Raw genomic sequence first — 26712 nt, 5'->3', positions numbered from 1 at the left:
GCTAGATTACACCGCAGTCCAACCACCATCCTTACAATGTGTGTCTTGGCTGATGCTTTTCCTTCTCTTTTAGTAGGTCTACTCAGCTCTAGAAGCTAAGTTGTTGGAAAATGAGCACTGGAGTTTCATTTTGTTTCCCTTTAAGAAGGTACAAAGAGGGAAAAATATGAAAAAAGAAAGAAAGAGACAAACCTGGGTAGAAGTCGTTGGCCTTTGAGAGTTTCACGTTCGTGCCTGTGTCTCGCTGCAACTGGGCAATGGTCTGACCACCTTTGCCGATAATGGAACCTGCTGCAGTGCTGGGTACTAGCATCTTCAGGATGTATTTTTCCTCTGTCAGACAAGAATCGATTGGAAGACAAGAGAAGAGGTAATAGAGAGCACGTTATTGAATATCAAAGTAGAAAGACAAAATGATGGAATACAAAACTGGAACAATTGTAATGAGGAGTCTCTTTGCTGCCCCCCCCCCCTACATCCATTAAATACAAATGAATGACAGAAAAAAAGAATGGACAGAGAGGGAGTGAGAGAGAAGGAAGAGGAAACATGACAGCTCCATCATACACTGGAAGAGTTAGAGGGCTTGACACTCATAAAGTAAACATGTTATCATATTATGATATTTTTGCACTTGCCTGGGAGACAACTTGTCAGTTGCTAGCATCATCAACATCACCAACATGGGAATGGGGGAGGGACAAGACACAGGGGAGAGAACAGTATTGCCATTCACACTCATGAGATTTGTGTCGTGATCCATACCTTCAGATTTTTGTCAGTGTGGACATAAAAATCTCACTAGTGTAAAAAGCATGGCCAGCATAATGCTCCAAATTGCAGAAAAGCTTGCAACTATTTTAGAATTATTTGAAAAATAAGGAGATCATTTGAACTGCAGGTGCCTGAGCAGTAGAGCAAATAATCTCAGTATTTTCTACCCTGTATCATTCAAAACACACATCACGACATCAAGAAACACAAGGGAGATTTTGGCAGATTTCAGGCATGCACAGTTTGGTTCAACTCAAGGTATTATTTATCATTTGCAGATGAAACAAAAACCTAGCTTTAGTGCTTCAAAATACTTCTAAAAGGTGAGTTAGGGATAGAAACAACTAATGTAAAAATGTTAATCAGTATAATCAATGTTACATATTGTTAAATATATACAAAAGAATTATGGTTTTTGCCTTGCATCGCAAAATCAAGTCTTTTAAAAGCACTAATTTTTGGTGTGCGCGAATGCAACTGTAGTGGCCAGTGTTACTAGCATGTGACTGTACTGCTCTGGGTTGCACTGAAAAGATGGATGCCCTGTTGTCTAATGCAGAGTAGGTGTCACATGATACACTCGCTGACTTCAACCCCTAATGGCGTTATTTTTATACACTTGGTCCATTTGCATCATACTAAAATGCAGTTACATTTATCTAGCACTTGGACATCCATTTACATGGAAGCCTTTTCTGAGCATTATGGAATGTCAGAGGTGTCTATGCTTACAATGTACTGTATATTGCTCTGTGCACAAGAAATGCCAGTGTGGTAGTCTGGCTGGTATTAAATATATCCAGTACATGCAAGTAACTGTTGATTTACTGTCAGAACTATTCATCTATGTAGATACAACTGCTTGGCTGATACAAAGTTTAGAAAGCAGGTACTCTCAAAATGCAGCAAAAAGATAGTATGTGTTTCTACTATTTTAAGCCTAATTAAAGTAACACATGTAGTTCCCATATGCCTGCAGAAACTGTCAATTTTTACTCTGAAATGGACGCATGCATTGTATGCATAAGAAACGAGTGAACTAGTGCTGTGATTTAATAAGATTTCAGTTGGGTTAAGACAAAAATGTGAAATATTGGTTAAAAATAGTACACTGACAGTATTGAAGTCTGAAAATATATTCAATCATGGTTGCTGTGTGATGTTTCATAATTGATTGACGATAATCAGCAAATTGGGCCATCGATCTTCCGCAGGAGAGTAAATCGCTTGCAGCTCGTTGGGAAATACGATTGCAAGGGCACAACTGATCATCACGTACACTACCATTTACTTACCCACTGCTCAAGGGGGAGGACTCTTCAATAATAAAAGTCAGGTATGCAAATCTAAATCATTTTACATTTCTTATCTCAAAATATTCAAAAATAATTCATTATCCTGACAACATGTGTCAGGCATGATCCTAGTTTCTTGGTAGACCCTTTGGATGAATGGCAAGCAAATTCCTAACAGTAGAAGATAAATTTTGAGCCGTGCTGAGAACTATGTTTTGCCTTTAAAGGAATACTGCATACTGTAGTGGATAACAACAGCAACAATTGGCAAAGCAACAGAGCACATCGCAGCCTTCAACCTTTTCCATGATTTCTTATCTTCTCTCACTATTACTATGTAGGTTACTGCACATGTCTGAATATTCATTGTCCCTACAAAACTAACAAATATTTTGGTGCAAAATGTTCATAGATATGAACTGCATTTGACTGGTGTGAAGCTACCGGGCGAGGTCACAACCAAAAAAAAAAATAATAATAATAATAAATAAATAAATAACATGATCAGAATTTTTATACAAGGTGTTTTCTTCTCTTAATATTTCTTGTCTCTTAGGTCTTATCCTTATGAAGTTTATTCAGTTTATATACCAGTCTGCCAACATGATTTCTACTTTAGGCCCTCATTACAAAATATTGGCTGGACTTTAAATAAGTTGACAAATTTTGAAAAAGATACTGAGATTAACAATGATGAGAAAAGTTATTAACAACATTTAAAACCAATATGATATCATCAAAATGATATAACAATAATACAATGTACTTGTTCTATGAATAATAATGACAGTAACAACAACAATAATAGTACAAAAAATGTTATTAAAAACAAGGTAATAATAGTAGTGAGTAGGAGTGATATTTTATGAATATCATTATATGTCTTCTTTCTTTTTTTTTTGTCATTGATAAAACCAGATATGAGGTACTGTATACGAGATAAGTTTATCCACTGGCACAACATAATGCATCATCGTCTTTTTTTACCGAGTGTGTCGACTTGCCCACCACACACCTCTGCAGCAGTTGCAAGCTTACAGATTAGGTATCAAGAAGAATCTGAGCAATGCCCTTCTCCGCTCCCCCGTGCTTTTAGGCACAGATAGCGGGGCGAGATTGCCTATGAAAATGGAGAACACCAACCCTCCACCACCACGTATGTTGTAAGTAACTCTGGAACGACTCTGGCATGTGCCCTTTGTTGTGAGCACACGCTCTCTGGCCCTGGTATTCTTGAAGAATTTCACTCATATTTAGTTATCCTTTGTGCGCAGGACTGCTGAGGTCACTGCGAATATCAGAGAAAAAAAAAGGGGGAGAGTTGCTGAGCTGAAGAGGGGATAGCAAAGAAGAGGAGTTTTATTCCACTTCCAGATGAATTTCTTTTTAGATTTTGTTTAACATCAATCTAATGGGGCGGTAAGGCTCAAGCTACAGATTCCCCCCCCCCCCCTTCTCTTCTTCTTTTTCTTTTTAAACTGTACCTCTTTAAAGTGACCTTTGAAAATAGGAATGTAGCTGATTGTTTCAGTGTGCTGTTTATACTTGGCAAGAATGGGACCATTCCATGGGCAGAGCAGCAGCATCTTTTTTCTTTTTTTTCTTTTTTTTTTTTGGGGGGGGGGGCACTCTTGAAGAAAGCTGGTAGGGAAATGGGTAACTGGAGCCCTTGATTATTTATCCTTGCATCACGCCCCCTGAATTTCACTCCCTCTGTACTGTAGGTCTTCAGATGTCTTCGCTCGCTGTAAATTTGCAACATGATCCATGCCATGTGCTGACAAATTCGGCATCTCCGTCCTCAGACGCTGGTATTTGAGCGCTACTTAACACCAAAAAAACCCCAACTCACTACACCGCTCATCACTCCTTATAGCGTTGTGCCTGAAATCTGTGCATGTGTGTTTATGAAATCAAGGGGAAGACTTAATGTGTCATGTGTCGCAGAGTACTCATGCTCAGAGCACATTAGCGAGCTCCCTGCATGATAAATAATATTTTTCCCTGATTAGTATAAAGTGGAGTGGCACAAACACAGGAATAATACCAACACACAAATACAGTAGGCCTACATGTACAATATTATCTATAAACTGATGGCTGGTTTACTGAAACACTGGACTTCTTATGATGCAGGCCAATCATGCCTTGTAAGAAGACATACCATACATGTAACTCTGGGAAGCAATTTATATACCCTTGTTGTAAAAGTTGATGAAACACAATGTGAGTGCTTGTTGAACCTATTCTACAGAATGTACACTCCTCCAACAGAAAGAACCACAGAGAAAATCCTATGTGTTATTTGAATCTTCTGCTATAACTTGCTGGCATTTAGCCGCCTGGATCATCTTGTGTTGTGAAACACTGATTCTTCAATAGGACAAAGCCGGAACTGGGCAGTTATTGCATAATGCCACTATTTACACCATTCATCCTCGCACTCTTCAAGCATAAGCGGTCACCCACACCTTAGTGCACCTATTGTGCCGCGAGCCCTCCACACCAGTTTGGAACAGACCCTGCCAAGAAAAACCGCAGCTATAGCCATTCGCGCCCATTCACCACTGTGGACAGAACCCTAACTGGTATTGATAATCCTTTTGTGAAGTCAAAGACCTGAGCCATTCAGAGTCCAGTAAACCACTGGAATGGGAGAACAATGGGACCGAGCCAACAAATCAATACACCTCCTCCCCCTCTGGTCCTGCCATGCAGTGCCTGCGCTGCCAGTACCACAATGGGCACCAAGCGGAACAGTCCCCCATGTAAGAGGATTGGGGAGCTGGTATTCAAGGAGTGTTGCTAAAACAGGGACTTAGCAGTGTCAATGGCCATGTCTCACCGGAGCTCTGAAATATCCTTGGTGAGGAGCCCCAAGACTGAATTACCTTTGACCCAATTATACCCTGGATAGACCAACTTTAGAATTAATAAGGGTAATATTTAGTCACCATTTTCCTGTATCTGGGTTTAAAAGCATCAGCTTAGTAGTGACAGGCATTGGTGGTGGTGGGGGGGGGGGGGGGGGTGGTTAGAGAGAGAGGGGGAGACAGAGGGGTGGGTGTACTGCTCAATTCACTGTTGACTTCAGCATTGATTTGCTTTGACAGGGAGAATTCTACTTGAACTAGAATGTCTTGAACATAGTGTATTGATAATATCACTGCTAGTACCAGATAAGCTCCAACTTTCTTTCTTTTTTTTCACACCCAAGAGTTTGGAAAACACATAACACTAGCTACTACACAACACGCCACTATTGTTACATTCTAAACTATGAAAAGTCAACAAAACAACACAATAGTAAGTCCATTCAAATTAAAAAAAAAAAAAAATCAGATCCTCTTCTGTAGAAAGCCCAACACAAAAAATGTATTATTTAAATAAATAGAGATATTTTCTAGCAGGTGCAAAAATCAATTCTACAAAAGATACTAATAGCACTACTGAACAGTGCGTTAAATAAATCCCTAAGTTATACCTGCATAGAGACTGCAGAATACTAAAGATGATATACATGTAATTATTTTACAGTCTGATTTGTAGCACAATGATTTTTTTAAAGCTTGAAGTTATGTCATCCCTCCCAAAACACACAAAATCATACAGATAAACTATAATAGTGTGGGCAAGAGTTCAGTACTAACTTGCTTTTAGCTAAAGGTAAAGGAACCAATCACCATGCAGCTATACATTACATGATTACAAGATGACTGTAATTAATTGCTATAAACCATCCCATTAATCATTATGCCAAAGGGCCTGCCTGAAAAAGACTGAAAAATAACATTTTCCTGTGCATCAAATCTATATGCACATATTGAAGTGAACTATTAAGAATGTTGGTCAAAATCACACACACAAAAAAAAAAATATAGAAAAAGGAAAACACTGCCCAGCAATTGATATTTATCTTTTTTTTTCTTATTAAATCTTATTCAGAGTGATTTCTATGTCCAAACAGGCATAAATCTTGAGATTTGTATCTCACACTTACATTTGTAATAAAACACAATTACATTCATACCCACAAGAGATGAAAGCCTATACAGAGATACCTATCCATAGAAAGAATGTATTCTTAACCTGTTGAGGACCAGCTGATTTTTCTACAACACACATTTCCCATAGACACTTGCCCGAGTATACTCGGGACTCGTCCTCAACGGGTTAATGAGTACACCTATTCTACTATTCATATATAATGTATTCAAATTTCATGTACCAGTACTAAGGGCAGGATCATCACCTAGAGGGTAACCATAGCAACCTCAAGGCTTGTGTAGGTTTACCTCCACTGAGGTTCATTCAATGATCAGGTTTGTGCAATAAGGGGTCCATTTTGCAGCAAGCATGATGGTATTTCTGAAATTTGATGAGTTCCAGACATTACTTGCGCCCTGGAATATGATGGATTTATGCGGGCAACAATGGCTAATGTGCGGACGGGAATATTATTTTCAAATGCACACACAAAAGCTGCTCTTTAGAACCCCCATGAGACAAAGACTGACAGGCATTTGCATTCAATTGCTTGATATACATTATAATGTGTCATTATATTCTGATTTGACAGCACAGAGAAAGGGACAAGCAATAAAAAAAAAATGACCTGCAGACTGGAAAAAGGCCATGTTGTAGATGGCAGCTGAGAAGAAAGTCTTGGTGGCAATCACTCTCATCTGAGAATGCCAGATGGAGCCAGAATCAGCCTGCAGTTGAGGAGAAGGGGTAAGGAAGAGGGAGAGCAATGGACATAGGGCCTACTGTAAAAGTGGATATTTTCGCGCGAATAATTTTTCGCGCTTGGCCGGGTGAGAAGAGTTTCGCATGTTTTTAATTCCGCGGAATCAAGACATCACGCACAGGAACATTATGGCAAGCAAAAATATTCACGTGCTTTTATTTTCGCGCTAGTTTCTGGTTGCACGAAATGCGCGAAAATTTCAACACCGCGAAAATTTCCACTTTTATAGTACACTTGACCCAGAGATGCAAACATCACACATGAGACTAAATTCTGCAAAGCATTTTTAAAGCACTTTTCTCACTTACTTGGTTCCTTTGTCCCATATTATCCTTAACCTCAGACTATCCTTCGCCCCTTTTCTCATTTGCATTCTTAGGACTATCGATGCAACGAGGGCCTTGAAAAAAAAAATCGATAATCATTTCACATGCTTTCATTATCCCTGGACTATCAAGGCTTCGTGAATATTCATGACACCAGAGTGGTTTTGCATTAATGCAAAATATGGTTTGATGTCATGTGATCATGTTTGTGGCACTGAGTATTCATGATCGTCCTGCCTCAGATTGGTCGCAGTGCAACCTGTTTTTGTAGCTTTCCTATAATATGTATCTGTTCATACGGTCTCTCTTAGCATGGCATGTAGTACTAGACAGTCCCATACTACAGGTAGGGCTAGCCCACTTTCCAGAAAACCAATAGGTGGGTCTTCATCAGCTCGAGCTTGAAGAATAGCGTGCTTATGGGGGATCAGAGAAATAAGCCCGAAGTCAGCTGAAATGTGCAATCGCGTCTTCACGTTTATAAGCTCTATGCTGGCGCATGCGCACTTTAACGAACAGTACCGGTGCGAACACATTCCGACCAGGGAGGTGCATCTCCCTGCTCTGACCTAACTGCCTACGTTCCTACGTGGTGCACAACGCATGCAGTGCCAATGTTTAAGCTCGAGCTGATGAAGACGCGTTAAGATTAGCGCGCTACTTTGCAAATTAGCTGGCTATGCTGCAAATAAGTCCAAAAATTTCATTGGTTTATTTTCCAATCGGAATAGCGCGATATTTCGGTCTTCATTGCAAAATCAATGGGCTATTTTCTGATCGGGCTAATTCTTTGGATCAGAAATAGCGGGCTATTCTTCAAGCTCGAGCTGATGAACACCCACCTGACGAGAACAGAAGCAGTGCTAACTTTACTCTGGGTAAACTCCAGAGTATCCCCGGACACTCCTGGATGATACTGTAGTGTGAAAGGCATCACAGGTAAAAACTCCCGGTTGAAAAGTGAGGGTCAGTATACTACCAATGTCTGGCAGGCTGTTTCACGCATGTGCTATAGCATGGACTTCCACTGCAGAAAAGCGCACGAAAGAATTTCTACCAAAAGCTCATTCGCTAGTTTGAAAGAAATCTTTTGCCGGATATTCAGTCGCTCTGCATCATCTTACATATTCGATCATCAATTTGTAATTTATTTATTTATTTATTCATGTTTTCTTTAAAAGCAGGGTTGTCCCGTTCAGAGCCTCAATGGCCTGCTTTGCAAGGGAGCCCTGCATCACATGTAAGAGGCTTTTACAGTCAGTGCCTTCTTTGCTGCTAATCAAATCATGAAATGTGAGCACATTACAAATCTCATGTGAAAATGGGTATATTGGGGGTATTATTTTTGTACATGTGCATTTTTTAATTCAATGTATGTTCTATTCATAAAAACAGGAAAAAACCCTTTTGAAGCGTTGCATGGCTTCATTAAACATGAATGATCCTTCAGCAAATTTGGATGAGTGATGCATTATGAACAACAGGATAGCAACTATTTTGTTTCTTATTTAAACTTTCTAATGAATGATGCCTCCTTCAAGATAGCAATCCTGCCACATTACTAACACATCTTTGTTATCTGACTCTTTACACTGTATATACAAGTCCAATCCATCGTCCATACAGGAGCTCCCCGTGATACAAGCTCATCGCTGGCTGGGACGGACACAGAGTATTCCTTATTCATGAGTCATGCACGGAGCTCATCTGGCATCTCCCAGAGTCAACACCATTGTTCATCAATCGTCTGCATAAATAACTCCGCTTTCATTCCTAATTAAAATCACAGCCACAGATTGAGGAAATCTGGGGGACTGCCTTTAAATCATAATCAATATTTCAAGAAAATGAACATCAATTATTGCGATCTTCATGGGCAACGCTTCCCTCGTATGATTAATTTGCGAAACTTTTTTTTTTCATTAATATGGCTGAAAGCGCCGCCACTGTGGAGGTCTGGGTAATAACGCAAGGCCAAGGGCAATCAAGCATGGCAAGCAGAACAGGATATATAAAAAAAAAACAAGAGCTGCCACACTTGGGTATTATAAGATCATGACCAACCTTCCTCCTGTAGTCACTGATTCTCTGCCAGCATCTTATGGCAGTGCCCTCGTTTCTCCACAACTCTGCCTTCCCCAAGTGACTTTCATTTTATGAGATGCTCACAGTCCCTGGCCAAGGACCGCTGGCTAATGCTCCTACGCCTGACTGGCTGCTCGTACAGAAGGGCGAAGAGGGTAGAGGGGATATTAATTGCACACACGGGGGCAACTTTTCATTAACCTTCTCAAAGAATGAGTGCTTCTTCGCACCGGGAAAAAAAAAATCATCGAAGAATCCAGGACACCAGAGGCAATCAGGGTTTCAGATATATGCAGTAGCCATAAAACAACTGACACTTCTGTGTTATTTTCCCCTCCACGCAGGCAATTGTCACCACTTGCCAGACAGTGACCTTTGTAAAGAGCCAATAATGATAAAATGAATTACAAAAAGAAACAGAATTGATAAAGGAAGACAGCAATTGTAACTTGTTTCAACCCCATTCCCTCCCACTCACTCGTTACACCTTCTCCACGACTACACCTCAAGCGCCTCTCCCAGGGAGGTGACTGGCACGGGCGTGGGAGAGCACTTATTCAATTTGGCAGAATCTGCCCCCCAGTATGGGTGCAAGCGTGGCCCGGGGGAGGCTTGCCACGCTCCCAGCGTGGTCGCACGGCGGACACCAGGCTTCCGGCTCGCCCGAGAGACACACAACTCGCAAATGGCGAAGAAGAGTGTGGAAAATCTACGAAGGCAGGAAGCACTGGGGGCCAGTCACTGGAGGATCGTGGGGCAAGGATTATATGGATTAATGAGAGAAAGAAGGGAGAGATGGAAAGAAAAAGAGAGAGAGACTGAGGGTGAGATAATGATTACTGATGCGCCTTGATCTTTACAGAGGGCAAGGAAAAGATTGCTTTTGGAACAATAACAAAAACAGAAAAGGAAAATATTCTAGCTTCCCATCTTTAGCTCACTATTATTTGCCATGACTTATCTCAATTGAGATCAGGTGCAGACACATTTATGAGACTGTACGATGCTGACCTTCAAGCCTATTGTAGAGTACATAAGTGACATCAAAAAGCTATGCAAAAAGCTAGCAATGACTACTGTAAGTTGGTCAAAAATTAAGAACTTGCTAACATTCTTGCAGACTTGTGTAAGTATATGATTCACCAGTATTTCTGGTTATACTATAGGTGTTAACACTTATGAGTTATAACGGATGAAGCCTTCATATTTTAAGAATCACCTCCATGGAGAACTACCTTTATAAAATTAGCTTGCTTTTGATTGATCTAACAACATTTATACATAATGAAAGTTGATTTATGGTAAAGGTAAAAGCTCTAGGACTGGTAACTTCTTAAGTTTGAAATTACAATTCAATGCAGACATGATCTTGCAAGCCATATTCAGTTTTCATATTAGGAGATCACATCACTTGCCAATTTGCTTGATTGAGCTCATAATTGTTTCCATCCTCACCCAACCACAAATGATGTGATTACGTCCCCGCTGAACAATTTCCCATCTTTCCACATGTGCAGTCGTGACAGTGCAGTATTGTCGAGCGCTGGTAATGACAGAGAGGCAATGAGGAGGCAAAGAGAGGCAATTCGAACGCAATTTTGCGATTGCAGAAATCACACATGAGGCTCGTCACATTCCCCCAGATGCTGCCCTGCTTGCGCAGGATGCAGTTTGTGACTCAACTCTGCTCAAAGTCACTAGCCTCGCTTCCAGATTATGATTACATTGCCAATCTCATCGCACTTATACTTTCACATCTTGTTTTCGGAACCCTGGCTGATGCCTTTGTTCTGAACTCTAACTAAATTGTGAAAATTATGCTAGTTTCATATACCAATGCACACATTTGTATGTGCATTTGATAAGCAATGCACAAGTTTGACTCCAGAGGGGGTACTCTCTTTGGGATAAGGCTACCGTGTATGCTGTAGCTGTGATCCCCCAGTCAGCATCTTGCAACTCGCGCTGTTCCAAATCCCATCCTCGTCAAGATGCCAACCCCGTTTCATAATTAAATATGCACGGCCATGATTTGCAGAGAAAAGACACCGCGTAAATGCGAGCGTCTGATGCGATGAGCTTGCCAGGCTCCCACTCCACTGTATGGAGGGGACACATGTTCAGGCGCCGTGGCGGTACTTGCAGCCCAAACTGCAAACGCAGACAAACACTTGATGTCACATTTCAGTAATTGAACAAGCAGGAATATGTATGTCTTCATCGTTAGCTCTTTAGAGACTCTTCGGACTCAGCTCACTGCTGATCCACTGTGCGTTCCTTACTCGGAGGGAGGACTGGATCGCTATGCTCTGGAGCCCTTGCTGATGAATGCCATACACACATGTCTGCCACAGACTCAGTGACATATTGTAGTGTATGCACCAACTGATTACAGCTTTACAAGGGATAATTGCATTCATGAACAAAAGGTAGTGGCAAAAAAAAAAAAGAATATTGGCAATCTTTCCATGCAATTTGCAATAGGACAAAAGTTATCTACATTACATTGTAGTTCCCCCAATTATAAAAATAAAAAACAATATTAAAAAAAGACGAGTCTTTGTCCTTGTTTTGTGCAGATATCATGAACACACATACAGCCTGTATTGCATATATTCAGTTTTCTCTATAAGCTTTCCCTAATATATGAAGATATAGAATGAATTTCAGCAGTGCCAATTACATGTACATGATAACAAAATAATAACTCTTGCAGGGAGATTCCCCCCCCCCCCCCCTCCAGTTCAAACTTCTTCCTTCTTCTCGTATGAACATTGAACTTCTTGATACCAGACTTTAGGCTGTGCATATGGTGGATCAGTCATGACTTCAAGTCCAAGGAGTTGACAAAAAAAACAACAACACAACATGAAAGCAAGAACACAAACAGCAAAGAACACAACGGCCAAATTATAACATTTCTGCTTCTCCTGCAGAGTGGACTGTGTATTGCGATGTTGTAGGAAAGGGGGAAAAGACATATGGCTCGGGTCACGCTCGGGAAGAATTTTAAATGATAAAATAGTCATGATAGCACTAGTGATTGATTCTCTGAGGGAAAGAGATGACAGAAAGGAACTAAAAGGGGGAAAACATGAATATACAGAATATAAAAACAACATAAACAAAACAAAGACTTACAAAGGAATTCTGCTTCTATTCACAATTCAGTAACAATGTTAGAGAGAAAAAATGAGTATTCATGACAATGTGAGTCTTGGCTAAAAAGGGAAGAGAGATATATTATCTTTTTATGCCTCTGTTTCAAAGGGTGCCAGAGGCATTATGGTTTTTTTTTTTTCATTTTTCAAAGAGGCACATGAAAGCAGCGAATATCACCAGGAACACCACACTAGACTGGATGCACTACTGAAACCTTTATAACAAATGCCAAGCTGCTCTTTGTATCATTCTGAATGTACATGTAACAACAGATATCAATGGATATCTCTTCATATTTAGCAGGTCTGTGTTTAAAAAATAAAAAATAAACACTAAAAAATTTTAGGCAATAGTGTGCAGATTCTACAAAAACCAGAGAGGTCCTGTAATTTGTCTAACCATGTACCGTGATCCTGACAGACATTTATAATCACCCCGATATTTAAAATAAATTAAAAAGAAAAACCTACAAAAAAAACATTGAAAGATATAGAAGAAATATAATCTAATCTAAGTAAAGGCAAGAAAAGAAGATGGAAACTTGCACATTTAAAATGCATGAAAACAAAGGACCAAGGCATAAACCTTTATAAGATTTTGGGCTGGTACTCTGGTAAGTCTGCTATCCTGTTTTATCATATACTTTGTACTCACAAAAATGTACTTTCTCAATAGATATCTTTTCCCCTTGAACTTTTGCAGTTGATTTTTTTTAAAAGTCAAAACTGCTGAATCTTAAAGTGGCAGAATTGAGCAGATTTACAGTTCAATTTGCATTAATGATAACTTTCAGGTGTTCCATCAGCCATGACGCAATGACAACAGAACAATGCCAAAAAATACCCAAACTTTGGCATGTTTAGCATACGTTAAAAAAATAACAACAAATCCCTGTTCCAAATCACCATCGAGAATCTCGTAACAGTGTCAGTTGACATACTTCACACCTGTAGCTTGGCAATACTTTGCCTGCAGACAGGAAAACAAACAAACTAGTAAAGTTGAAAAAATACCACTGCTATGTACTCAACCGACACATGTGTACAAAAACTGCAATTCTGAAGCAGCTGCTATTGTAATTCATAGGCACAAGCAGTTAGCAGCAAGAAGACAACTGCCTTTTATAAGGTATTCACAGGGTTACCGTGGTACCCAGTACTGCCTGTAACAGTGCAGGCAGCAGAAAATTATGTTTAGAATCAGGTTCTCTGTGGCATTCACGTTGTTTTTTTCCGCAGGTTATTCACCCGCTTCGCCATTGACTGAGCTGAGCGACTGCGCTTCATTAGACCCCGACAATGGGCAGAAGAATGAGGACGTGCTAAGCGAAAATATCGGTGCTGGTGGCCATTTCAATTACAGTAATATACCTTTTGGTCGCAATGCATAATGCAGCCAAAAAAGATCAAATCGATTGCTTCTGAAGTTCAAAGAAGGGCAAGGAGTTCTTAATTTCACAAGTTGTCAGTGCTTGGTATGCGTGTACATTTATGACTATGAATTTCTAACTCCACATTTTTTTTTGACCCGTTGAGGACAAATCCTGAGTATTCTCGGCCAAGTGTCTATGGGTAATGTGTGTTGTAGCAAGGTCAGTTCGTCCTCAACAGGTTAAAGGCACAATTTACCATTTGCAGATGAAACAAAAACCCAGCATTAGTGCTTTAAAATAGTTCTTAAAGTTAAATGTGAGTTAGGGATAGAAACAACCACTGTAAAAATTTGAATCCGTATAATTGATGTAAAGTGTTGTTAAATACACAAAGCAACAGTTATAATAAAAATGTTTCCAGACTAAACCGTCTACAGTTAGTTTATTGAAAAAAAAAAACACTGATATCTCCCTAAATTTTAGGCTTTATTGTGAAAATTTTATATGGTAGGTTTTTTTGTGATACAACAGACCTACACGTATGTATCAAATGTGATATTTTGAAAATTTTTTAAATCACTGTAGAGTGTTCCCAAAGGTAAACTGGACCTTTAAAGGGGATGGCTAGTAACCGATCAGTGGGAATCAGTGGGAATGCTGAGGGATGATTGTTCCGATCCTTGTGGGATTCATTTAAGAGTACATTATATCTACTGTTGTGTGAAAATTATTTGCTTCAGAACGGTCTCATATTCAAGTAATGTGCAGATTAATGCCCCGTCACTGACCAGGCATGCTAACCTGGAAACATTAAACTGCACATTACCTGAATATGAGACCATTCTGAAGCAAATAATTTTCACACAACAATAGATATATAATGTACTCTTAAATGAATCCCACAAGGATTGGAACAATCATCCTCCAGCATTCCCACTGATTCCCACTGATCAGTTACTAGCCATCCCCTTTAAGAAAGCACTGGGCCCTAAAAATATGCAGAGAGGTCTAAATATGTACATGGGATGAATACATTGTAGGGGGAGGGGTAGAAATTAGTCAAGTTGGAATATGCAACGGATACTACATCAAAAAAGCAGAAATATTATTGGTAAGCTGATCAGCAGGCAAAATCTCTCCGGTTTAAAATGTCTTATAAAGAATTCTTCAGTAATATAGCAATTAACTGAAGACATTTGAAAATACTGTCTGCACAAGAGTGCCGAATTAGAATGAAAACTGACACACACAGTTCGAGGCAAAGACAGAAACTTGAGAAAAATGGAGGAATGCTGAGGTGGGGTGGTTACATGGGGAAAAAAAAAAGGAATCTAATTATTTCCTCCCACTGTGAAGTATAAGGAGAACTTGTGCCATGGTTACCCGCAGCACCAATCAAAGGCACAGAAAATTGAATCAGAGCCTCACAGACGAGGCTGAATCGCAAAAATAAATACTAGCGACAGCAATGAACAGTTTAGCTGCGAGGAAGAGAGCAACTTCCGCCCGCAAACGAGCGCAGCAATTTATTGCAGAACTTCGAGGGGAAAAACAGTAATTTCTCCCAATGATTACAACGCTTTGTCATACTGTATGTGTGAGACAAGTGCCATGTCACTGCGTTTTCCCGTCTCGGGTCACACAACCGAGAATCTGAGAAACCTGAAATTACTTAGTCAGTTGAGACAGTCCTGAGTTTCTCTTAAAGGGATACCATCTCCTCCATTTCTCAAATAGGAAAAAAATCTCTCAAAATTCACAAATGCTACATAAATTAGGGTGTATCAAGTCAGAAATTCATGACAAAAAAAAAAATAGTTACTGCAAGAAAAACACTACATTGAAAGTGGCTAGGGCAAAATCTTTATGGAAACTAACCACGGGGAAACGTATCTGCAACATGAAATTGGTATGGTGCGGGCAGGAACTTGTATGGTCCTTAATGAGTTACAGTCAGCAAGATTTATTTGATTTCATCTTTGCTAGTTGTTGTGCAATTTTGTGGGTATGACACCATATGTGCAGTGACCCACTCAACACACTACAGATGTACAACGTACTGTACACATATACCCATTACCCTCACTGCAACAAAACGATGAGACCACATTTGTCTGATCCAAACTCAGTTCATTTCATGGTACAATGTAATTTGTAAATAAATATAGCCTACACGTATTACAGAAACAAATGAATCTACAACTGTAATTCTCTTTGCAAACTCCCCACCCCCCCCCCCCCCCTCCTCCTGGAACAGTTTATAGTACTGTACATAAAACTTAATATCAAGCTTACACAACTTGAGGTCATTAATCAACTGTCCAAAAAACTTTAATTACCAATACAGCTTATTCTATGTGGATATGATAGGGTATGTGATGTGTTGGGTATGTCCAATGTGTGTAGGCCTACAGCTGTAAATATGGAACTATCGAGTACACCACTGTTTCACCGTATAGTCATGACTATATATATCAGCAATAAAATTTATAAACTTGGTTGTACAATACTGTACTACATACAATGTACATTACACAATATATTAATGGACACGAGCATACACGTACGACTCACACACACACACACACAAACACACACGTACACACAAACATACACACACACACATTATACTTAGCACTTCATGGCAGTTCCTCAGAGAACTTTGTAACCACAAACACGCCCCTCTCTGAGGATTTTAATGGCAGAACTAAGCAAACAATGCTAACCTTATCCCACATATCAAAAGCAGCAGGGACACAATCCAAAATTTATCTCATTACTCCCAGTTAATAGGAGGCTAACGTTTAATGATTAACTGAACATGAGGTGCTCAGTAAACAGCGTACTAGAGTTGGACAGGGGGCTCAAAGGTTGTTTTTCCTACACCAGATAAAGCACTACACACATTGCAAGTATGCCTAGTTTGATTTCCCCCTTTCTTTTATTATCTTGGACAAACATGTGGTCATTACTCAGAGCTTTAGTGCCTCACAGTTATTACCTAACACTGATGTGCCTTATCTGGAGAGCAAACAGCCAGTTTGTCTCCCAACAGTTCCTCGTTTTCCCAGCATCCACCCCTAATCATGGCCCAGCGCTCTGCCTGAGCTCTGTGTGGAAGACGAGGCAATTTGCCGCGATTATTACACCCCGTCAGTCTCGCTGCCCACACAGACCTACATGTACCAGCATAATAATTCATTTGCATGAAGCTCCGTGCTGATCAAAGACAAACAAACATGATGTGAGCCTTGCCATGTAGATCTGGTGTAGATTTGCCTCCCTCATACTGTCCTCTACCGAGTACGAGTAGTATACAGGGTACTTCAACAGCAGCAGCCATATTTCTTTTTCTTTTCCGTATATATAAGCACAGACCATAATATGTCTATAAAGTCCATGGTAACATACAAGTTTAAAACATACTTTGAAGTCCTGTTGCAAGGCAACTTGTTGTCCCTGTGTCGAGTACAACCAGTACAACTATGAATGTAGGCCTACAATGTGTGTAGCCTACAGTGTAGTGTACATGTACATATAATATGAAGACGGAATACAAAAACAATGAAATCTCTATGAAATTGATCTACAACCTTCTGCAAATTCTGCAAAAGCAACATTCAGACTTGTAGGCCTATTACTCAATAGCTCCTTGGTGTATTCCCCCTCTAATACACATTGTACGAACTTCCAAGAAAATATGAGTGATTTAAAAGAGAGCATTCATGGCCAACTTTTCACAAAGAGTGTATACAATGTACACTGTATCTTTTTGAAAAGACAGAGACAGTTGGTACATTGTATACAACATTTATTCTGGAAAAGGAAGGAACCTGAACTTTATGCACAAATTTCAGCTTACAAACTCCTGCACTTCCTGTGGTTTCCGTCTCCCAACCCCTCCCCCCCCCCCCCCCCCCCCGAAAAAAAAAAGAATCATTTCCTACTGATCATATTGACCAACTGCGCTGCTCTCTGCATGCATTTATGTTGTGCACAGTGTAGACGTCGTTGCAGTGGTACTTGTCTGTCTAGCTCAAATTTGTGCAGTGTATCGGTCATGACATGAAATCACAGTCCACATATTGTACTGTATAACACTGAGCAGTACATACTAAATCACATTCACACTGCTGGTTAAACCCCTTGGGTCTCACGATTGTCAAGTAGACCTTGATATTAGCCATACCACATTGACAGAAAAGGAAGGGAATAGATGGTTCAACTCATGGTTCACTTAAAACATTTATGATTATGAATGAGAAAAAAAAATTACTAAATCATCAAGTATTACATGTACACTTGTATGCACCCTCATGACTTTTTGCATGCATTTCCTATAATTTGTGACTTGTGCTACAGAGTCAATACAAAACTGTACTTAGTATGCAGATTATCACCAAACAAGTCTTTCCTCAAGTTTTGTGGTTACATGTGTTCTATTGTTCACATTACATCTGGGAGTCACGTGTCCCCACTGCTTCAAGTCTGACAGGAACATGTACACTACTTTCTTATGATTTTCTCTGTTCTAAAATAGCTGTGTTCTAATATGTTTAATAACAAATACAAGGAATCAAACTAAAACACAACCTACAAAACACCTCAAACTACATACACTTGTACAGTTGCACGTAATCTTGTCTGTGATAGTGTATCGTCGAATTGCAGAGCAACCTTTGTCAAAACACAATACTGCCCTGTCAGCTGGGCTAAATTCCATATCCCCACATACTACAATATAGTTTGTACAAGTGTTGAATGTTCTCAACACACATTCACCAAAGGGGCAGTAAACCATTTGACCAATGATAGACTACAACGCATAATACAAATAAGGGTAAAAGCAACTGTATCATTTACTTGTACAAGTATGTAATGGTGTTCTAAAGAAGCCTTCTGACGACCAGCAGAAATAGCGTGAAATGCAATTCGCTGCCAAATTTCCCAGATGCAACCTGCGCAACTCGTAACAAAAAGGCAGCAGTGATGGTTGATCACATTGAGTGGTGTCAGGCAGGCCTGGCACTGGGCGTGATTGTACCATGGAGCTACTAAAGTACCCCGTGTTTACATACAATGTTATGTTTTACAATGTAGGCACCTACACTGTACTCAGTAGATGTTATGCACAAGAAAGTCAGAAGCATCGGAAGTCTGTGGCAATAACGCAATCTACAAGTTCTCTGAGTATTTCCTGACTTACAATGTACAGCAGACAGCTGCTCAGAAGATGGCACCAATTTTTTTTTTTTTAATCATTTAAACAAAACGTAGGACAAAAACACATAGTAAGTGAAATTTTGGCTAGTGTACAGATGACTGACACAAACACAAACAAACACACACACAAATTGTTACGACTATTTGAACATCAAAATCACCACAATGAATTTACAAACTCAAGTGTATGTTTGTGTTAGGAGTGGCTGCTAAAATGTTGTGCAAAATGCCTGTACTCTGTATCAATATGAGTGCAGGGACATTACTTCTTTGAACAAATCTTGATACACCTTGTACAGAGGCACAATTACTACATTGTGTATATACACTTTAGGCCTACTGTATACGCTGTTATTTTCGCGTACAAATATTTTCGCGAATGAGGAGGTCACAGACATTTTTGTGAAATGATGATTTCATGAACTGACAAGAGAGGCCTTCAAGTGCACTATTACAATGTACCTTAGCGCATGGTGACATTTTCGCGAGTTGTTAAATTTGAGGTCCAACTGTGATTCCCGAAATTTGTGAAAACCCTCGCGAAAATACCAGCTTATACAGTAGTACGTGTACATTGTATGTTGTTTGTGAGCACAAAACAAGACATTAGTAATGTATCATGCATACAAAGCACACAAAGTCACTGCATCTAAGGATGTACAACTGTACACTGTAAGGTCACATGACTATGAAGGCTTTTTCACAGTCCCATGTAAAACATTGTAGGAATACTATGACTTGCTGATCTTTAAAATGGCTATGCAGGCTGTAACTTTCATATTTTCAATGATCTTTCGATCCTCAATTTCATAATTTTATTCTGAAAGAATTTCTCCCTGGGTCACTCACTAGCTACAAATATATCTGTCGAGTGTTCTTGTACAATGTGTACGGTACAATATTTATGGCAAATACAACACTGTATTGCAAAAATGTCATGTCACATACACTTTACAGATTGATGAATTTCATAAATATGACTCCCGATTAAGTTTTTAACTACTTCGTGTTCACTGCTTTTTTTAAAGTAGATTTGTGTTAACACATCAAAACATCACCAAGTCCTCATACTGAATGTATCTTATATTAAACATGTGCACACTGTACTATTATTATCCTCAAAGCCATTAAACTTGATTGCATGCTATACACTGTCAGGTGAACAATACTACTGCATAGCTGTATCAATCTCAAGATCACCTACAAATTGTACAGTTGTAATGTGAAACTTTACCATAATGGGAAGGATTTGCGTAAACGTGTGTGTGTTTGTGAGTAGGTGTTACCCTCACGCAATTGAAAATAAATGACATTCCACTCCGGCCATGTCACGCACGAGCATAATCACAGCTTTTGTGGCCGGACAACAGAGATTATGGATTCCAATTGTGCACCGTCAAAGGGTATAAGCAGGCTTTGTGAAAACATCAATATTGTTGCGCTGACCGCGACTACCTCGTATTGATTTGCCTTGAAGAGATGCTAGTGGGGCAATGCCGCTCGGTGACTTTCCATGAAAAGCAACAGTGTGGCAACCTGCTGCTAGCCAATGGCTGGGTGAAGCATTTCTGGTGTCACGCAGGGGTTATGGACCGCATCGAGACGGTTATCATCTTTTGGGCCACGTAATTAATCTCCCCCAAAATTAACCTATTCTATTTCTGCAAAACCTGATTTGGCAAAAATTTCTTACAGTGAGAGCGAGGTTAAGAGGGAAGCCAATCAATTGCAAAGCTGGTAGATCAATGCTCCGAGGGCAAGCCTGCCTTTCACAGCCTAAGGAGAAGTGGAAGTCGATAAAATGACTATTACAGATAAATATTAGAGATTTGGGGGATATATCACAGGTTGAAAAGCAATATACTTAGACAAGGTGTGGGATCTCCTTCCGAAGTCACTCTCCAGAAGACACAGACATACAAGTTGTGTACAGACACATGCTAGAAAATCTCATCCTAAATCCCTTCCCACTGTAGCAGGTACATGTACAATGTAGCTAGCTGCATGCAAAGGCAGTGTGCCGGAAGGGCAATCGTACAAGGAATCTAGACTCTAACCGAGCCAATGTTTGGCTTGATGATGGCTATGAAACGATATACTATAGTAGAACCAAAATACCCTGGGAGAACAACTGCATGATTCACCATAGCCTCACGGAAAGCTCCTTGATTGTCTAATGCATATTTGGACTGAAGTTCCACACATGTCAGTTACTGTTATCACTGAACAAGAAGCAGTGCCTAATGCTGACACAATCAGACCCACATACAAACTGGAAGTTGAAATGTAATGTGTAATCAGCAAAATGAAAGAAAGGAAAAATAAAAAAAGGAGATTTTAGCTTCATGAATGCATAATTGGCATTTTCTGCTTTGAATCTGTTTCCAATGCACACTGCTCTTTCAGAACACCAAATAATGCCCCAGCCTTCCACACAGATTCCATGTGATAGGAGTTTGTACTACTAAAATGTACAATTCCCTGTTCACAATTGATAGGACATTAAAATGCAAAGAGAATACTGGCTGCCCTACCATACTCCACACGGAGGCAAAACAAAAACAAGGGGGGGGGGGGGGTAAGGTTTATTACCATCAACTGAGTAAATCCCCAATTATTCAACAAATCATGCATGAAAAAATCCATTTCACCAAACTTTTTGATCTCAGCCAAATATCCAAATCCCTTACCCTAATCCTAGGCTCTACCCCCTTCCACGTCAACCCTCCCCTAACATCACCATACATACGCTACATATCCTGGTTTTGCTTCCCTACTGCCAGGATTAGAACCAAATTAATATCAAATGGCACTATTTATCAATAATTAAAGGGTATTACTCTCACACAAAAGCTGTCACTCTGTACCCTGTGCAATGCACCATGCAGCTTGTATGAACACTATAATTGTAGCAGTGTACGCTACATCTACACACACAAGGGCTAGATTTGCTGATAACTTTCTGACTAGCATGAGACAAAGGAAATACAATCTGAATTCCTGTTGCAATGCAACACTAGACTGACACGTACAACACATTGTGTAAATCCATGTTTTTAATTAGTTGCTTGTTCATTGTATGATATCTGCTTTCACATCAAAGACTGCTGTCTCTACACTAGCTGATAAACGCACTTGGTAAAATATCATTGTTGTCAAAGAACTGCACGATCTGAGATTAAACAGAGGGTTGTATACTGTCTTGTCACATCATGTATAGTTAATGAGGTGGCCACTGCTGGGAACTGCTTTGCTTCAAATTTACAATGAACATGTATATAATTCTATCAGTATTTCACTACATGTATTTCACTGCCTTATTGGCCAAGGTTGAAAAGTCAGCTGTCTATTGCAGAGTTCTCCTTTATAATATGATGCCACTCAGATAAGAAAACAAAAAATATTAGTACCTGCACCACTGTACTGTATAAAGCTGTGGTAGGTTGAAAGCCTTCAAGAAGAACACTTATGGAAACTTGCATTTCATGATACAGCAGTTTTTACTTTTATCTTGTAACCATAATCTGAGAAATTAATGGTAGTATAAAAATGATATCACAGTCAACTTTGTATAGTGAGGCATACAGTACAGTCTTCAGCTGTACATTATACAGTCAGGATAGATGTACTGTATACGAAATTCTTCAGGAGTTCACATTGGGTAAACAACAAATTTTATGCATCGTTGTCTAATATACAACACCTGACATGTAAACACACACACACAAACACAAAAATCTTACTGAATCAATGACCTCAACATGCTTCAACATACAAATGATTGCACTGTACGTGCTAAAACATTCAGTCCTGCTGGAATATCATCTGCATCAATTTGGTATTCTAATATCTTCAACATACCACTAACGTACAGTATAAGTTAATCAATGAATATTACCGGTAATTTCAAGCAATTTCACTCGAAACTACAATGTCTACTCTAGTCAGCACTACGAAGAAACCACCAGGTCATCATGCTGAAAGTGCAAGTATGTAGATCTATGTCAAACATCATTAAACGAGGAGTGTTGAAGACATTAATTGTGGGCATGTTGTAAAATTAAACATAAAACAACAGATACACATACAATTTTGTACATTGTACATACACGTACATATTGTGTAGTACAGGCAAACACACAGACTTTGAGGATGAGACTATTGTAATTTGTATTCCAGTATCAATTTTAGAACTCCCTCATGATATCATAAATCCTGCAAATGATTCTACATTCCATTTGAAACATAATCAATGCTTTACTGGGTGATATTATAAGAATTTGGACTTCTCTCGAAAATGAAAGGGCTCTTGAACCTCATGACATTTGTTGGCTGATATCCAAGACATCAAAGCAATGCAAAAAATAAGCGAAAGTTTGAGAAAAGTGGTACAAAATGCAGGAAGTTACAACACTTTGAGTGCTCTATCATTAATACAGCATCATGTGAGCTCTCAAAATAGTGGGCTATTTCACATGACTGTGATGCTTTCCTGTACATTCTCAGTTGCCATGACTACTAAGATCACAAAATCATTCTCCTTTTATTAATAAATCAAATTCCTTCAGTTGTGCAAGATAAATGTACAAGACAAAAATCTTCTTCTTCTTCAGGGTTAGTGTCCAAAACTCCTATGCAGGGGCCAATTGGACAGGTACTGGAGAAATAATAAAAAATATTGTTTTAAGGGTGGTGACTTGGCTCAGTTGGTAGTACCTCTGCCTCCCAATCCAAATGGCTCAAGTTTGTTTCCCCGAGTCCGGCTGAGTACCTTGATATTGTGTGTTTTCATACATTGTACCCTCCCCTATCACTGGTAGGGTATGAGGCAAACACTCTGTCCCTAAGAGTGGACATTTTAAAATGGATGTCCGGAGTGTGAGCCACTTTTGACACAACTTTACAAGCACAGAAAAGAACCCACTTTACTCATTCATTATGACGAGCAGGTTGCTACTGCTAACAATGGTTCACACTACCTGTACCCGCACAAAATCATCTTATCTTTGTGATAGGCTTGCATAGCTCTTTAGAAGATCAATAAAGAAGAAGCTACAACTCGTAAGATTCCTGACAAATTTTCCGTTGTATGATAAATACAGCATCTCTCACAATCTAAAATTACAAAGGAAACTAAATGCTTCAGACTAAGTAGATCTACTTACTGTTCAACTTCCAAGGGAGAGAGAGAGATGTACAGTTGTAATATTATGTGCTGCTATTTACTGACTTTAGTAGATGGTCCTCAGAATACAGAACTGACTGGTCAGTGGTATACGCAAGGCATTAATACTCACAGTCACAAGAACATCACAATTTCTTCATATAGTGGGCCATTACAAACATATCACTTATCAATCAGATCATTAATATCTCTACATTCATGACTTTTTCCATATTTGTCATATTTCACAAAAACTTTATTTGACAATGTCTTGATTTGTGTGTTATTTTGTTGTTGTTGTTTTTATCACATACATGTATTATAAAGGCCAAAGGAAGTGATGGCCAGGCCAGATGGATTTGGTATGATTCGACTACATTCAACAAGGTGGAATTTCCTTTTTGGGACAGCCTCCATTGCTCCAACTGCAACTGATGATAATTGTGCATGAATACAAGCAAACCCTAATCATAACTAACTGTACTAGTCTGTAGATATTGACTTCATCATATCAAACAATACTGCAATGAACAATATGTTTATTTTGTTTTCACTTTGAGTGGCTGTCCCAAAACCTGCCATCAAAGTTCGACTTTTAAATTAATTTACTGCTTGTTTTGTCAGTCAGATACCAAAAAGGGAACCTTAATTTCAGGCCTTTTAGACCGCTAGTGGCTTTCTAACTTATGAGCTAAATGAAGCAACAAAAGATAATTCGTAATTGTAACACTGCACTGTCAACTGAGTTTTTGAAGTGGGATCATGAGCACAGATACGTGGAGAGGCCAACACTGAAAAAAAAAGGTACAGAAAGAACGTAGGTCAGGGATCTCAGGTGAGAACTGAGAGCGAAGGGAATGCGTGCTTACCACCGATGGAGTTCGGCCCGAGATTTGTTCGCTTAGTCGCCATGCCTGTGTCGGATTCTCCTTCCAAAGGTCTCTTCCTAGAGTCACAAGCGTCACCGTTTAGACCGTTAATATCGAGGATTGGCGTGATAGAATGGATAGACGGAACTACTGAATGAGAAGCTGGTTGTGTTCCTGGGCCCGTCACGAATTCGGCTGTCGCCATTTTTGCTAGGCCCAACAGGCTGAAGGGATTTCACGGGTACTAACCACCTTCCCCACGAACCCCCGTAGTTATCCGCTTCTGTGGTGCGCCAAACGAAGAAACTCGAGCTCGGACAGTACCGTGGGCACCGTAGTCAGATGGTTGGAGGAGTGGAGAAGTCAGTCACATAAACAGCTGCCTTGACTTTGGCCCGACTCTGTGAAACAGAAACTAAACACCGTGCGTCCTCAGATGTATACAACGCGACACTAAGTCCAAATAAGCTCAATCGGTAGACAGAAATTGGAGTGCGCCGAACCATTCAGGAACTTGGAATGAATTGATGGCCTCCACCGCGACTTAGCACCGAAAAGCCACTGAACCTGAAATTGTTTCTCCCTACTGCATGCGTCAGCCAGCTAGCCAGAGCTTCGCCGACGGCTTTGACTCGGTTCTTCACGAGCGAGCGCAAGCAAAGCCCGAAGCACAGTTAGCTCTCCCTCCCTCTCTCGCCAAAAGAAGGCGTGCGCATGCTACCAAGCTTTTGTGGTATTCACATAGCGTGTGTGTTGTAAACGCACGACGTAGTCGTCACGGCTTTACTGCTGTAGTAGTATGTCAGTGCGAGATGTATGCACTCGACTGTGCACACAGGAGTTTCACAATTTGAATGCTAAAGCTGTTGTGATGATGCTGCTTTGAAAGTTGCAAAAATGCTCTCATGATAAAAAGATGAACTCAGTTTGTTGTTCTTGGTTGTTGCTGTAGTTTTTTTTTTTTCCGGGGGTGGGTGGGTGGGGGGGGGGGGGGGGGGGGGTAAACTTTCGTAGCAAAATGCTGTCGGCACGCTGAATTGTTTTTAATTAATTCAACATTGTAATGATATTGCAGTTTATTTCTATACTTGTCGTTTGTTCGAGTGATTATTTTTTTTTGTCATAATAAAAGAAGATACAGTAATACATGTATCATAGTTCAAGGAAATCTGAGAATGTATGTTGCAAACTTCTTCGTTCAACACCCTTAAACAGAGGATGATACCATCATGGTGAAAGTGGGGTAATTTTTTTTTAAATAAAAAAACAACACTATACACTATTGTCATATTCCCGCTTTACCATGTTTGTTGCATATTTTGATGCAGTTTGAGGTTAATCAATTGGACAACTAATGAATATTGATGGTTACTGTGTTGCTCATGATCGCCATCATGAATGTGAATTTTCTCTCTTTCAGCGTTTGAATTTCGAATTTGTGCTAGGACCTGGATTAGCTCTCATTGTTGAGCATGCGCTGCGTGGCGACTCTTCCTCGCATGGTTATTTCAAAATGACATTATGCGTGGCTGCAGAAGCCATAGAAGTGCCTTTTCTCGCACAGAAATGCACATTTCCAAACGTCTGACAAAATCAAGCAGCGTGTGTTTGCAAGGCGACATCATGATAATAGTTTTGCCAAAAATCAAAGGCTTTGTAAAAAAAAAAAAAAAAAAAATCGTCGTTTTCAAA

The 26712-nt window shown here is 39.7% G+C and overlaps 1 protein-coding gene across 1 annotated transcript; it reads right to left on the bottom strand.

Moving 5' to 3' along the window:
• Window positions 1-46: 46 nt before the first annotated feature.
• LOC139708879 (RNA-binding protein Nova-2-like) lies at window positions 47-25740 on the bottom strand. The gene is made up of 2 exons (XM_071620841.1): window positions 25021-25740; window positions 47-333 (listed from the first exon to the last, which is right to left on the bottom strand). Exons 1-2 carry the CDS (start codon window positions 25223-25225, stop codon window positions 89-91), a joined length of 450 nt encoding a protein of 149 aa, XP_071476942.1. The 5' UTR covers window positions 25226-25740; the 3' UTR covers window positions 47-88.
• Window positions 25741-26712: the final 972 nt, after the last annotated feature.

This window comes from Diadema antillarum, unplaced genomic scaffold (assembly GCF_040938485.1).
Source record: "Diadema antillarum isolate AM-2024a unplaced genomic scaffold, OU_Dant_1.0 seq00001381_RagTag, whole genome shotgun sequence".
NCBI lineage: Eukaryota > Metazoa > Echinodermata > Echinoidea > Diadematoida > Diadematidae > Diadema > Diadema antillarum.
This window is presented reverse-complemented; position numbering and strand designations above follow the sequence as displayed.